The sequence below is a fragment of the Mandrillus leucophaeus genome, unplaced genomic scaffold, assembly GCF_000951045.1.
Source record: "Mandrillus leucophaeus isolate KB7577 unplaced genomic scaffold, Mleu.le_1.0 Scaffold11, whole genome shotgun sequence".
Taxonomy (NCBI): domain Eukaryota; kingdom Metazoa; phylum Chordata; class Mammalia; order Primates; family Cercopithecidae; genus Mandrillus; species Mandrillus leucophaeus.
The window spans coordinates 2,587,496-2,601,470 of record NW_012099209.1 but is presented as its reverse complement, the minus strand read 5'-3'; the positions used below and the strand labels follow the sequence as shown (position 1 = coordinate 2,601,470).

At 53.7% G+C, this 13,975-nt stretch overlaps 2 protein-coding genes across 3 annotated transcripts in view; one reads left to right on the top strand and one right to left on the bottom strand.

The window, feature by feature from the left end:
* Positions 1-786: 786 nt before the first annotated feature.
* On the top strand, positions 787-6,996 carry LRRC25 (leucine rich repeat containing 25). 2 transcript variants are annotated; one of them, XM_011990338.1, is made up of 3 exons: positions 808-944; positions 1,320-2,211; positions 6,005-6,996. In XM_011990338.1, the coding sequence occupies exons 2-3, from the start codon at positions 1,433-1,435 to the stop codon at positions 6,147-6,149; spliced, it is 924 nt and encodes a 307-aa protein (XP_011845728.1). In that variant the 5' UTR covers positions 808-944; positions 1,320-1,432; the 3' UTR covers positions 6,150-6,996. The 2 variants fall into 2 exon arrangements, with proteins under 2 accessions (XP_011845720.1, XP_011845728.1); XM_011990330.1 differs by having other exon boundaries at positions 787-2,211.
* Positions 6,997-8,957: 1,961 nt separating this feature from the next.
* Positions 8,958-13,975, bottom strand: part of GDF15 (growth differentiation factor 15) — a 6,652-nt gene continuing 1,634 nt past the window's right edge. Inside the window, exons 2-3 of the mRNA XM_011990318.1 lie at positions 11,934-12,468; positions 8,958-9,842 (exon numbers count right to left, since the gene is read on the bottom strand). Of these exons, the coding sequence (XP_011845708.1) occupies positions 9,193-9,842; positions 11,934-12,210 (927 nt within the window). The 5' untranslated portion in view covers positions 12,211-12,468 and the 3' untranslated portion in view covers positions 8,958-9,192. The remainder of the gene's footprint in view (positions 9,843-11,933; positions 12,469-13,975) is intronic.

Below are 13,975 nucleotides of genomic sequence, written 5' to 3'. Positions count from 1 at the left end.
TGAACTCCTACTCATGTGTTGAAGCCCCATCGGTAATGCCTCCTCCTCCAGGAAGCCTTCTAGGACCCTGTCTTTCCCTCTCGACCTTCCTTGACTGCATGGGACTATGAGTGTCTATGTCCAACTCTGTCCTCTCTTTTTTTTTTTTTTTTTGAGACGGAGTCTCGCTCTGTCGCCCAGGCTGGAGTGCAGTGGCCGGATCTCGGCTCACTGCAAGCTCCGCCTCCCGGGTTCACGCCATTCTCCTGCCTCAGCCTCCCGAGTAGCTGGGACTACAGGCGCCCGCCACCTCGCCCGGCTAGTTTTTTGTATTTTTTAGTAGAGATGGGGTTTCACCGTGTTAGCCAGGATGGTCTCGATCTCCTGACCTCGTGATCCACCCGTCTCGGCCTCCCAAAGTGCTGGGATTACAGGCTTGAGCCACCACGCCCCGCCAATCTGTCCTCTCTTAAGATAGCTCCTTGAGGACCTGGTCAGGGCTGAGGCCTCTTGGGGGCCCAGGGTGGGTGATGTTTGTTGAATGAATAAATGACTGCATGAGCTGGGAGCCAACTGAGCTGAGATCGAGAAGCGAATTGATGAGGTGGCTGTCGGTTGCGGTGCTAATAGAGGACATGAAGTCACTGGGTTCTAGCAAGAGGGAAGCGGGACCCTGGGCCACCCCTCCCCCTTGCCCTCCATCCACCTCTCATGAGAACCTTGAGGCCCTGCAAGGGGGCGGATCTCTGTCTTCATTCTTCCCCTCTGCACTCCACCCAGATACTAGTTCCTCTTCCCCCTGAGTCGCTGGGTGCAGAGCCAGAGGAACGCCGGCGACCCCAGCAGCGCTGCGGAGGGTGCTGGCCATTGCGGCCCCCGTGTCCAGGTGGGCCAGGACGCAGCCTCTGGGCGCCGTCGCTTTTCCAGCACCACCGAGGCAAAAGCGTGGCAGTGGGACCAAAAAGGTAGGACTGAGGTTCTAGAACTTGCACCTGTGCAGGGACTGCAAATCAGACCTGGGAGGACCCTCTCAGCAGCCCCCACTCCCCGCTATCCCAGCACTTCCCAGGACCCGCGGTTCTGGGAGATACTAGGAGCGGGACCAAGGGGCGGGGCCGTTTCCGAGACAACCGCTTATTTGCATAGGGTCCCGTCCTGGCCAACGAGGGCGCCCCAAATGTTCAGGACGTAGAAGAAAGGGTTAACTGGGCCGGGTCTCTTCCTCGCCTTCCAAGCCCGCTAGGCACTGGGGTTACCTACCCATTTCCCAGAAGGGGAGACTGAGGCAGCCCAGCAGCCAAAGGAGGCAACCAGACTGGGGCTGCGTTGTACCATTTCAGTGGCGGCTTGAACTGGTCTAAGGTATAATCATAAACACTAGCGGTGGAGGCAAGGGCGACCACAGGGCTGAGGTCAGGGCTAGGATTCCGGTGTCTCTATGTAGGTTGCTTGAATGGGGGGCACCCTGGCATGGACGCTGCTGTTGCCGCTGCTGCTGCAGGAGTCAGACAGCCAGGAATCGTCATGCACCATGCCCTCCACGGATGTGGACTGGAACACGGAGTTCAGTGCCACGTGCCTGAATTTCAGTGGCCGTGGCCTGAGCCTGCCCCTCAACCAGTCTCTGCGGGCCAGCAACGTGCTTCTCCTTGACCTGTCTGGGAACGGCCTGCGAGAGCTTCCAGTGACCTTCTTTGCCCACCTGCAGAAGCTTGAGGTCCTGAACGTGCTACACAACCCGCTGTCCCGTGTGGATGGGGCGCTGGCTGCCCGCTGTGACCTTGACCTGAGGGCTGACTGCAGCTGTGCCCTGGAGTCCTGGCACGAGGTCCGGCGAGACAACTGCTCTGGCCAGAAGCCTCTGCTCTGCTGGGACACAACCAGCTTCCAGCACAACCTCTCTGCTTTCCTGGAGGTCAGCTGCGCCCCCGGCCTGGCCCCTGCAACCATTGGGGCAGTGGCAGTCAGCGGGTGCCTGCTTCTCGGACTTGCCATCGCTGGCCCCGTGCTGGCCTGGAGACTCTGGCGATGCCGAGCGGCCAGGAGCCGGGACCTGGACAAGCCCTGGCCCGCTCAGGATAGGCCCAAGCCCAGTTTAGGCTTGCAACCACGGTATGGCAGCCGGAGCACCCCCAAGCCCCAAGTGGTCACGCCACCCCGCCCCTCCACTCCTGACTATGAGAACATGTTTGTGGGCCAGCCAGCAGCCGAGCACCAGTGGGCTGAACAAGGGTAAGTAACCCATAGAGACACCTGTCAAAGTGGTGAATAGTAAGGCTCCACACCCAGATGGCCGGGGTTCAAATCCCAGCTCTGCTGCTTGCAGGCTGTGGGATCTTAGGTGAGTAGCTTTACTTCTCTGAGCCTCAGTCTCCTCACCTATAAAATGGGTAGAGGACTGGATGTGGTGGCTCACACCTGTAACCCTATCTCTTTGGGAGGCCAAGGCAGGCGGATCACTTGAAGTCAGGAGTTCGAGACCAGCCCGGCCAACACGGTGAAACCCCGTCTGTACTAAAAATACAAAAATTAGCCGGGTATGGTGTCAAGCACCTGAGGTCCCAGCTGCTCAGGAGGCTGAGGCAAGAGAATTGCTTGAACCTGGGAGTCAGAGGTTGCAGTGAGCAGAGTTCGTGCCACTGCACTCCAGCCTGGGTGACAGAGTGAGACTCAATCTCAAAAATAAAATCAGTAAAATAAAGTAAAACGAGGGAGAACTATAGTCCCCATCATAGTGTGTTGGGGGTAAAAATTAAATGAGTTCCCATATATGGGACAAGCTTCCCCCTCATGACCTGTAAACCCAGTTTCTGGCGGCCAAGGATGGGGAGACAGGAGGCAACTGCTTCAATGGAGTTGGGGCTCTGCGGTGGCGGTCAGCAGCATAGGCCCAGGTCCCGTGTGACCCAAGGCTGTCTCTGAACCTCCATTTCTGTCTCCGTAGAATGGGGACAGCCCTCCCTTTCCCCATGACACACATGAGATGCTAAGGAGGTGCCCTACAAAGTCCCATCACCACTAGATGACCTTTTTTTTTTTTTTTTTTTGAGACAGTCTCATTCTGTTGCCCAGGCTGGAATGCAGTGGCGCGATCACAGATCAGTGCAGCCTCAAACTCCTGGCCTCAAGTGATCCTCCTGCCTCAGTCTCCAGAGTAGCTGGGACCACAGGCACCTGCCACCACACCCAAATAATTTTTGTATTTTTCGTAGAGATAGGGGTCTTGCTATGTTTCTCGGGCTGGTCTCAAACTCTTGGCCTCAAGTGATCCTCATGTCTCAGCCTCCCAAAGTGCTGGGATTATGGGTGTGAGCCACCGCTGCCAGTTTCTAGATGATTTTGCTGGGCTTAGACAAATGAGTTGAACTTTTCTAGGTTGGAGTAGGGTGCAGTGGCTCATGCCTGTAATCCCAGCACTTTTTGAGGCCCAGGTGGTCAGTGGTCAGGACCTCAAGACCAGCCTGACCAACATGGTGAAACCCTATCTCTACTAAAAAATACAAAAATTAGGCTGGGCACGGTGGCTCATGCCTGTAACCCCAGTGTTTTGGGAGGCCGAGGCGGGAGGATCACGAGGTCAGGAGTTCGAGACCAGCCTGGCCAATATGGTGAAACCCTGTCTCTACTAAAAATACAAAAATCAGCCGGGCATGGTGGTGGGTACCTGTAATCCCAGCTACTTGGGAGGCTGAGGCAGGAAGAATCACTTGAACCCAGGAGGTGGAGGTTGCAGTGAGCCCAGATCGCGCTACTATACTCCAGCCTGGGTGACAGAGTGAGACTCCGTCTCAAAAAAAAAAAAGAGGAAGAAGAAAAGAAAAACTTCTCTAGGTTGGAAAAGGGAGTGGAGGGAATTTCAAGGGGCGGGACCCTCAGGGGCAGAGACCCAGAGGCGGGAAAGAACAGAGAATTTGCTGTGAATGGTTTTTGAGAAGGGATGACTTGAAAGCTGAGGCCTGAGGGGAACAGGGAAGGCCAAGCAGGAAGGGGCCACAGCCACGGCTGTTTGGGCAGCAGAGTCTGTGCCAGGAGGTGGAGAGGCCATTGGAAGACTGTCGGTAAGAAAGAAGAAAATATGCAAAGCAGATGTAAACATGACTCGAAAGCAGAAATGATCTGAGGCAGGGTGTTGAAGACACTGGACTCACAAAAGCAGCTTGTGCTCCGATGTTCACCGTGGCCTCCCTATCCCCAAGGCTTCCGGATCAGCCTCTTTTATGTACCTGGCCTCCAGAAACACTGTGTTTAGAATTGACTGTGTCATTTCCACCCTGCATCTGACACTTACAGACATGGAGGCTCTGGGAGGCAGGGAAATGACTTGTCCAAGATCACATAGCCAGTCAAAAAAGGCAGGACAGGAACCCTGCGTCCCAGTCCTGTTCGTCCCCCCACAACCCCTTAGGTGTTGGTGGGCAATTCATACTAGAGTATAATTGACTGATAGATGCTATATACCCAAAGTGGCCATTTTGCCCTTTTTTTTCTTTTCTTTTTTTTTTTTTTCCACTCTATTGCCCAGACTAGAGTGCAATGGCACGATCTTGGCTCACTGCAACCTTCACCTCCTGGGTTCAAGCGATTCTCCTGCATCCTGCATATCCTCCTATCTCAGCCTCCTGAGTAGCTGGGATTGCAGGCGCCTGCCACCGTGCCCGGCTAATTTTAGTAGAGACGAGGTTTTGCCGTGTTGGCCAGGCTGGTCTTGAACTCCTGACCTCAGGTGATCTGCCCATCTTGGCCTCCCAAAGTGCTTGGATTATAGGCGTGAGCCACCGCACCCGGGCCAGTGGCCCTTTTTACAAGAGGAGCTGGGTTGGAATTAGAATGTTCAGGAGGCAGGAAAGTTCTCTGGGGATCTTGCTGGCCTTAACAAATATTCCTAAGTAGCTCCCTGCTCCGTGGCCAATTCTATAGATGCAGAAACTGAGGCCCAGAGACTTGCTTTTATGTATGAGGGCCACAAAGTCAGTTGCTTCGGTGTGGAAAATATTTCCCATCGGAAGGAGCAGACAGTGTGGTGCAGCCACTTGTGTGCATGTGACTGATGTGGCCAGAGCTTCCGATTTTTCAAGAGGAAACAAAAATTTAGATTTTAATGTAATAACGAACAGCTACCTCAATTTTTGTTTTTTTGAGACAGGGTCTCCCTCTGTCACCCAGGCTGCGGTACAGTGGCGTGGTCACGGCTCACTGCAGTCTTGACCTCCCAGGCTCAAGCGATCCTCCCATCTCAGCCTCCCGAGTCGCTGGGACTCCAAGCGCATGGCACCACGCCCGAATAATTTTTTTTATTTTTTGTGGAGATGGGGTCTCACCATGCTGCCCAGGATGGCCCAGTGGCTCTGGCCTCAAGCAGATCAAACTCCTGACCTCAGGCAGATCTTCTGCCTTGGCCTCCCAAAGTGCTGGGATTACAGGCGTGAGTCATCGTGCCTGGCTGCTATCTCATTTTTAAGGAAGGAAAAAGGGTTCAGGGTCCTCCGACCACAGCGTTCCACCCACAGAACCTTCTCTAAATCACTCCCCTCCCACTCCTCAGAGAGAGGTGGGGCTAGCTGGGAATCAGAACTACCCCGTGCCACAGTTTCCCCATATGTAAATATTCGGGGTAGACTGAGCCACTCTGAAGCTTTTTTTTTTTTTTTTTAATCTTCTAAGACAGAGTCTCGCTGTGTCTCCCAGGCTGGAGTGCAATGGCACAATCTCAGCTCACTGCAACCTCTACCTCCTGGGTTCAGGCGATTCTCCTGCCTCAGCCTCCCAAGTAGCTAGGACTACAGGCATGTACCACCATGCCTGGCTGATTTTTGTATTTTTAGTAGAGACAGGGGTTTCATCATGTTGCCCAGGCTGGTCTTGAACTCCTGACCTCTGGTGATCTACCCACCTCAGCCTCCCAAAGTGCTGGATTACAGGCGTGAGCCAGAGTACCTGGCCCACTTGGAACTTTCTCAAAGCTCATGTGCCTGTCCCCTGAGTCCTCCCCCTCCCTCACTTACCCCTGGTCTGTGTGTACCCCCAGGGCTCACCCTTCAGAGGACAATGACTTTTACATGAACTACAAGGACATCGACCTGGCCTCCCAGCCTGTCTACTGTAACCTGCAGGCACTGGGCCAGGCCCCGATGGATGAAGAGGAGTACGTGATCCCTGGGCGCAGAGCCTAAGATGTCCCAACCTCCACCCAGACCCCCTTCAGTCCCTGCTGGGTGCCTCAGGGCATCCTAACTCCTCCCGGGCGTCAGTTTCCCCATCTGAAGAATGGGGACAGGAAAGGATCCTTGAGGCCCCAGGAAGCTCTGCCGCCCCCTCCCTGTCCCCTATGCCGCTCCTCAGCCCGCTCGGCTCCTAGAGGGGGAAGAGGAGAGACCCCCAACAAGGGGACAGGAGGGTCACTGTGTGAATCCTGTCGTCATCCTCCTGTGGATGCTCAGGCAGTGCTCAATAAATGCTTTGAGGCTGATGAGGCTGCTGGCTCAGGGTGAGTGGGTTCCTCAAGGTGGGGATTTTTGAGTTCTAAGAGCAAGTCTCCATCTGAGACTCCCAAATTGCTCCCCACCTCCCATCCCTGTTTTGTTTTGGTTTTTGTTGTTGTTGTTTTGTTTGTTAGTTTGTTTTTGAGTCCGAGTCTCACTCTGTCACCCAGGCTGGAGTGCAGTGGTGCGATCTCGGCTCACTGCAACCTCCGCCTCCCGGGTTCAAGTGATTCTCCTGCCTCAGCCTCCCAAGTAACTGGGATTACAGGCACCTGCCACAATGCCCAGCTAATTTTTGTATTTTTAATAGAGACGGGGTTTCGCCATGTTGGCTAGGCTGGTCTCGAACTCCTGACCTCAAGTGATCTGCCCACCTCGGCCTCCCGAAGTGCTGGGATTATAGGTGTGGCCACCGTGCCCGACCACATTCCTCCCTTCTGCCCCTCTCAGGGCCCCTTCCCAGGTTCCTGATCTCCAGGTTCGGCCCCCAGTGCAGCCCACACCACCCCCAAAATAAAAATGTATATATATTGCTTTAGTTCTAATATTCTGAGAAAATCCTTCAAGACCCTGGTGCAATGCCGCCTCCTCTGAGAAGCTGTCCCTGGTTTCTTCTCAGGCAGAGTTAATGACTCACAGACGTCTGTATTTCAAGAGTTTTTTCAGGCTCATGACTCAGCTGGGTTTCCTATCAGCTGGTCCCTACCCGATCCTCCAATCTGGAGGAGATAGAACTAGAGACAAGTACCCTCAGTCCTGGGAGATCAAGCCTGGGCCAAAGGGAAGAATGGGGGCACAGTCCCCACATGGAGACAATTGAATGAGTTTGAATAAGGCTGCACATAAGAGGGGAATCTGCAGTGGGTTTTGAAGGATGCATAGGAGTTTGAGAATTGGAGAGAAAAGGGCATGCTGGGTGGGTGGACCAACTTCTGCAAGAGCCTGGAGAGGCACAAAGAAGGCACAGGCCCAGCACTGTACCTTACAAAGACAGCAGCTGTTGTTTGGGGAAAGACTCAGTAATGCCATCTGCTGTCTTTTGGTATTGAGTTTAATTTTGAAGCCTCCTAGGTGCCCATTTTCACCAGCTTTGCTGTGACTGAAGTGAGCCTGCTCCCGTCGCAGGGTCTTTACACTTGCTGTTTGCATTTACTTGCAATGTCCACCCTCAACTGCTGGCTCCCTGACTGCTTTTCTTCCTCCAGGTCTCAGCTCAAATGGGACCTCCCCAGGGAGGCCTCCCCATCCAACTATCTAGATCACCTCTGCCTCCATTCACTAATGAGCTGATGGATCGAATCCCCAGCACAAATCTTACTGCAATCAACTACTTTCTTAGGATTTACTCATTTGTCCCCTTCACTCAACCGAGCTCCACAAAGTGGGGTGGTTCTTGTGTGTCTTCTTACTGCTGTGTCCCGGGCCTGGCATAAAGTGAGCACTCACTGAATACGTTAAGGAGAACCTGCAGTCATTCAGGTTGGCCTCTGGGTGGTGGCATTCCCAGCAGATACACTTCACTGCTGGAAGTGGGTACTCTGTCCCGGAAGACACCCATCGCCATTCCTCTCAGAGATTCAGGGTGGGCAGGCAGTTTGGTGTGGGGAGGGGGCTGGACTCAGCACACCTCGGGATTCCAAGATCCTAAACCGGAAGTATATATAACCTGGGAGATGTGGTGCGCATGAAAATATTCTTCACAACTTATTTGTTCCTCCCTGCTCTTTATATATGAAAGAATGAGGTGTCACTAACATGGAAGTGCCACAAACAGGAGGGGTGATGGGATTCACCGCTCAGGTTGAGGACAGTGCCACAAAACAAAGCACTTAGTGGCAGATAGACTTGCCTCTGAGCTGCCTGTGTTTGGAAAGATGACTCCCAACTTGGGAGAGAAAATAGGATGGTAATAGAGACAGAGAGAGAGACAGATACCTCTGCCTCAGCCCCCAAAGAGAGAAGTTCTGAGGAATGAGGCAAGATAGAGGGAAGCTGAGACTTAAAAGGGTATGAGGTCTCAGCTGTTTCCAAAACAGAAACACCAGCCTGGGCAACCTGGCGAAACTCAGTCTCTACAAAAAATACAAAAATTAGCTGGGCGTGGTGGCATGCGCCTGTAGTCCTAGCTACTCAGGTGGCTGAAGTGGGAGGATCGATTGAGCCTGGGTGGTTGAGGCTGCAGTGAGCTGTGATTGTGCCACTGCACTCTGGCCTGGGCAATAGAATGAGACCCTATCTCAAAAAAGTAAAAATAAAAAAGAAACAGAAACAGGGAGATAGAGAAATGGAGACAGAGAGTCAGGAATGGCCAAGGCTGCCCTTGGAGCCCACAGGTGTCGTAAGCACCTTCCAATGGCCTGGCATCTCCAAGTACACCTTGCCACTCATTCCTTGAGCCTTTCCACTCACCCCCTCCAAGGTCTCCTGGAGAAACTGAAGCCAGGGAGAGGAGGATCTTCTCAAGGTCACCTTCCCTTATCCTGGACACCACAGGGAGCGGTTCAGACAGCTTTATTTTTATCACCAGAGTTTTAAATAAATACACAGTTCCATCAGACCAGCCCCCCAGTTCCCAGGAAGGTCACCCCAATAAATTAATAATAAATAGCAGATATATAAATACAGCCGTTTGGGCAGGAATCGGGTGTCTCAGGACCCTTGAGCCCATTCCACAGGCCAGGACAACTGAGGTCGTGTCCCCAGGGCAGGTGCACAGTCTAAGGACCAGGGCTCCTCATACGCAGTGGCAGTCTTTGGCTAACAAGTCGTCATAGGTCTGGAGTGACACCCCGGTGTCAGTCTTTTGAATGAGCACCATGGGATTGTAGCTGGCGGGCACGCAGCAGGGAGCTGGCACCGTGTCGGGCTTCAGGCGGTGCAGGTTCGTCTTGATCTGCGCGTGCATGTTGGCCTCCCGGAACTGGCTCGGGCACGCGCCGATGCACATGGTCACTTGCACCTCCCGTGGCGACAGCACCCAATCGGCCCAGCCCAGGTCTTCCAGCGACGCGTGGACAGTGTGCAGACGGCAGCAGCGCCCGGGCCCGAGCGGACAGTGGTCCCCGTTGCGCGCACGCGCTCTGCGGCGCCCCCTGGCGGCTCGCGGCCGCAAGTGCAACTCCAGCTGGGGCCGTGCGGACGAAGACTTCACCAGCAGTTGGTCCGACTGCGACGGCGGCGGCGACAGTCGCAGGTGCAGCGCGGGCGCCTGCGGTCTTGCAAGCCTGAGCTGACGCCGCAGCGGTCGTGTCACGTCCCACGACCTTGACGCCGTCGGGGACAGCCGGAACAGAGCCCGGTGAATGCGGGAGGCCTCGGGGAGCCCCTCCGGCAGGACGGCCCGGGAGATACGCAGGTGCAGGTGGCCGCCAGATCCCAGCCGCACTGTGGGAAGACAGATAGGGAAGCTGGTCACCCACAGGCCTGCCGTTTTCCAGGAACGGGGGTGCCCATTTCCCCTAACACGCCAAGCTGGATCTCACCACGGCGCTGGCACAAGTTTATTCCCCTACCAAGAGCATTTCTCCGGCCGGGCGCTGTGGCTCACGCCTGTAATCTCAACACTTTGGGAGGCCGATGCGGGCGGATCACTTGAGGTCAGGAGTTCAGGACCAGCCTGGCCAATATGGTGAAACGCCCACTCTACTAAAAATACCAAAAAATTAGCCGGGCGTGGTGGCTGGCGCCTGTGATCCCAGCTACTCGGGAGGCTGAGGCAGGAGAATCGCTTGAATCGGGGCGGTGGAGGTTGCAGTGAGCCAGGATCGCACCACTGCACTCCAGCCTGGGCAACAGAGGAAGACTCCCTCTCAAAAAAAAAAAAAAAAAAAAAAAAGGAGCATTTCTCCCCTGAATCTCAGCATGGCTGGCTCCTCCTCCTCCTTCCAGCCTGCCTAAAATAGGAAGCACCCTATTTTATTTCCTTGTGTGTCATTCATATTCCCTGCTTAGAATCTCAGCTTGGTTGACACTGTGCCTGGCACACAATAGGTGCTTAGTAAATACCTGAAGGAATTAATGTATATCTGATATTCAGACAAAGATTCCAACCATGGCTCTGCTTTTCTTCTGGCAGTCAAAAACTCACTTGCTTCACTTATTTATTTATTATGGTCTTGCTGTTACCCAGGCTGGAGTGCATGGCTCAGTGCAGCCTCAGTCTCCTGGGTTCAAGTGATCCTCCCGCCTCAGCCTCCTGAATAACTGAGACTACAGGCACGCACTATTATGTCTGGCTAATTTTTTTAAAAAACTTTTTTGGTGCTGGGCGCGGTGGCTCAAGCCTGTAATCCCAGCACTTTGGGAGGCCGAGACGGGCGGGTCACGAGGTCAGGAGATAGAGACCATCCTGGCTAACCTGGTGAAACTCCGTCTCTACTAAAAAATACAAAAAATTAGCCGGGCGTGGTGGCGGACGCCTATAGTCCCAACTACTCCGGAGGTTGAGGCAGGAGAATAGCGTAAAACCCGGGAGGTGGAGCTTGCAGTGAGCTGAGATCCGGCCACTGCACTCCAGCCTGGGTGACAGAGCGAGCCGCCGTCTCAAAAAACAAAAAACAAAAAAAAAAACACCTTTTTTGGTAGAGATGGGGTCTCGCTATATTGCCCAGGCAGCAATGTTCTGGCCTCAAGCGATGCTCCCACTTCGGCCTCCCAAAGTACTGGGATTACAGGTGTAATCCCGAGAAATGAAGAGTACCAAACCCATCACATTCCAGACTACTGAGCCTCTAGGAATCACAGCCCCTCAGGTTGGTACAAGTGTTAGAGAGACTGGGGTTTGAGGGTGTCTTGGCCTAGTTGCCAGGCTCAGCAAGGGTGAGAGGTTTTCCTGGAGTCACACAGCACAGATGGGTCAGGGCAAGCTAAGAGTGTGCCCCTCTGCCTGCCCCCTCCTGGGTCCCACCGCAGCCCAGACCTCATCCGGTGCCCTGCACCCCTGGTGCCTCAGTGCATTTACCCATGGAGGGCATAGAGATGGGGAAAATAACTCTCCTCCCCTAACAAGTCACTTGTTGCATGTGACTTTAGCAGTGCCTTGACAAGCGATTGCATCAGATTCAGACCAGCTCCAACTGGTTCTGCCCATCACAAACCTCTATCCATGCACCACACCCCCATCCTTTCTCTTGGATCCTGGCCCCAGCCCAGGTCAGGGACCATGCCCACACCCCACACCCGACCCCGTCCCCAGGTTTCCCAGGTGCTGTGTACATTCAGGAGGGTCCCTGGCATCCCTGTGCCTCAGTTTCCCCATTTACAATTTGGGAACGGGTTATAACCTCCCACGTTGTGGGTGCAAATCAGGCATCAGCTACCCCATCAGACCCAAGGGGGTCCAGGACGTTCCTACCCAGGGCACAGACGGGGCAACTGAGGCTCAAAGGTAGGTGTGGGCTTTTCAAGACAAGAGGAATCCCTGGCTAGATATGGGGGCTGCTTGGGGTGGAAGGGGATCTCCAAGATTTCACTTACCTTCTGGTGTGAGTATCCGGACCTCAGGGGCCTGGATGAGGTCGGTGTTTGAATCTTCCCAGCTCTGGTTGGCCCGCAGCCTGGTCAGCAGGTCCTCGTAGCGTTTCCGCAACTCTCGGAATCTGGAGTCTTCGGAGTGCAAGTCTGAGGGTCCCGGGAAACTTGCGCGGCTCGCCTCGGCCAGAGACACGGCGCCCCCATGCGGCGGCCATAAGAGCACAAGCAACGCCAAGAGCATCTGAGAGCCATTCAGTGTCTTGAGTTCTTGCCCGGGCATGGCTGTGCTGGTTGCAGCTCTGAGCTGGGACTGACCAGATGCTGCCGGACCGGCCTTTATAGTCCCCGGACTGTGTCGGTCTCCGCCTGCTCAGTCCCGCCCTCCTCCCCCTGCCTGCAGAGTAAACACTCTAGTGGCCACAGCTGGGCGGGGTCTAGGGGTGTATTTAGGGGGAGGATCTTTAGGTGGGGGCGCTCCTAGTAAAGCTAGGGCACGTTTCTGGGCCTCAGTATGAAGACACCATTCCAGCCTGGGAGTCTGTTTGGAGGAAAAAAGACATTGTTACTGTGTGAAAAATTCCAGACAGGAATTTAAGAAGTGGCTGTCTGTGCCCATGGGATTTCCTCTCTTCTCTTTTTGGTTGGGGTCAAAGGCTAAAGATGGTGAAAAACAAAGGAAGCAGAGGAAAACGGGATAGATGGAGCCAGGAAGGGCAAACTTGATGTGTCATTCCTCTCTGTCATGCTTGTTTCCTCACCAGGAAAAAAGGGACTGAGACTCTCACTGGAGAGGTGGTCAAATGAGGAGTAAAGCACAGGGCCAGACACATAGGAAGCGCTTGATAAACTGGTTATTGCAGTTATTCATTCTCATCTGGAGAACTCCTACTCATTCTTCAAAACTCTGTGCAAAAAGCCCCTCTTCCAGAAAGTCTTCTCCAACATTATCTTTCCAGGGCTAAGCAGGGTGCTCCCAAACCCCATCCTTTTGTCTGGCTCAGCGCTCACCTTGAAGCCATCCTCACAGGATTCATAATTCTGGAGGCCAGGCGTGGTGGCTTATGTCAATAATCTCAGCACTTTGGGAGGCCGAGGTGGGTGGATTGCTTGAACCCAGGAGTTCGAGACAAGTCTGGGCAAGACGGCAGGCAATATCTTGTCTCTAAAAAAAAGAATTCTGCACCGGGCACCGTGGCTCACACCTGTAATCCCAGCACTTTGGGTGGCCGAGGCACGCGGACCACCTGAGGTCAGGAGTTCTAGACTAGCCTGAACAACATGGAGAAACTCCGTCTCTACTAAATATACAAAATTAGCCGGGCTTGGTGGCACATGCCTGTAATCCCAGTTAGTCGGGAGGCTGAGGCAAGAGAATCTCTTGAACCCGGGAGGCAGAGGTTGCGGTGAGCCGAGTTCTCACCATTGCACTTCAGCCTGGGCAACAAGAGCAAAACTCTATCTCAAAAAAAAAAAGAAAAAAAAAAATCTGGACAGAAATTTAGTTATAATTAAGCATTAATCAGGCTGCACTTTGACCCACTTCCTTGTGACTAAGTTGCTTGCAACACCTGATACTGACCGTTTGCTATAGATGGGATTTCCGACCTTAGAATCATAAGACTTTTTAAAATAATTACTTAAGATGTTTTTGAAATCCTGAATACCAGCTTAACTGCTGACACCCACCAGTGTGAATACCCCACAGAGGAATGGAATTCGCGTGAGAATAGTTTCTGTCTATGACTTCACCTCCTGCACTCTTTCACCAAGCAATGACCTTCACACTTCAGCCCACTCCAAAACCCTTAAAAACTAAAACTCTAGCCCCAGGTCGGGTGCAGTGGCTCACGCCTGTAATCCCAGCACTTTGGGAGGCCAAGGCGGATGGATCACCTGAGGTCAGGAGTTCGAGACCAGCCTGACCAACACGATGAAACCCTGTCTCTACTAAAAAAATTTCAGAAATTAACCGGTCGTGGTGGCACATGCTTGTAATCCCAGCTGTTTGGGAGGCTGAGGCAGGAGAATCGTTTGAACTTAGGAGG

Coding starts and splice junctions, on each gene's coding strand:
- LRRC25 (XM_011990330.1), top strand. CDS start 1,433: ATGGGGGGCACCCTGGCATGGACGCTGCTGTTGCCGCTGCTGCTGCAG. Junction 2,212..6,004: donor CACCAGTGGGCTGAACAAGG/GTAAGTAACCCA, acceptor GTGTACCCCCAG/GGCTCACCCTTCAGAGGACA.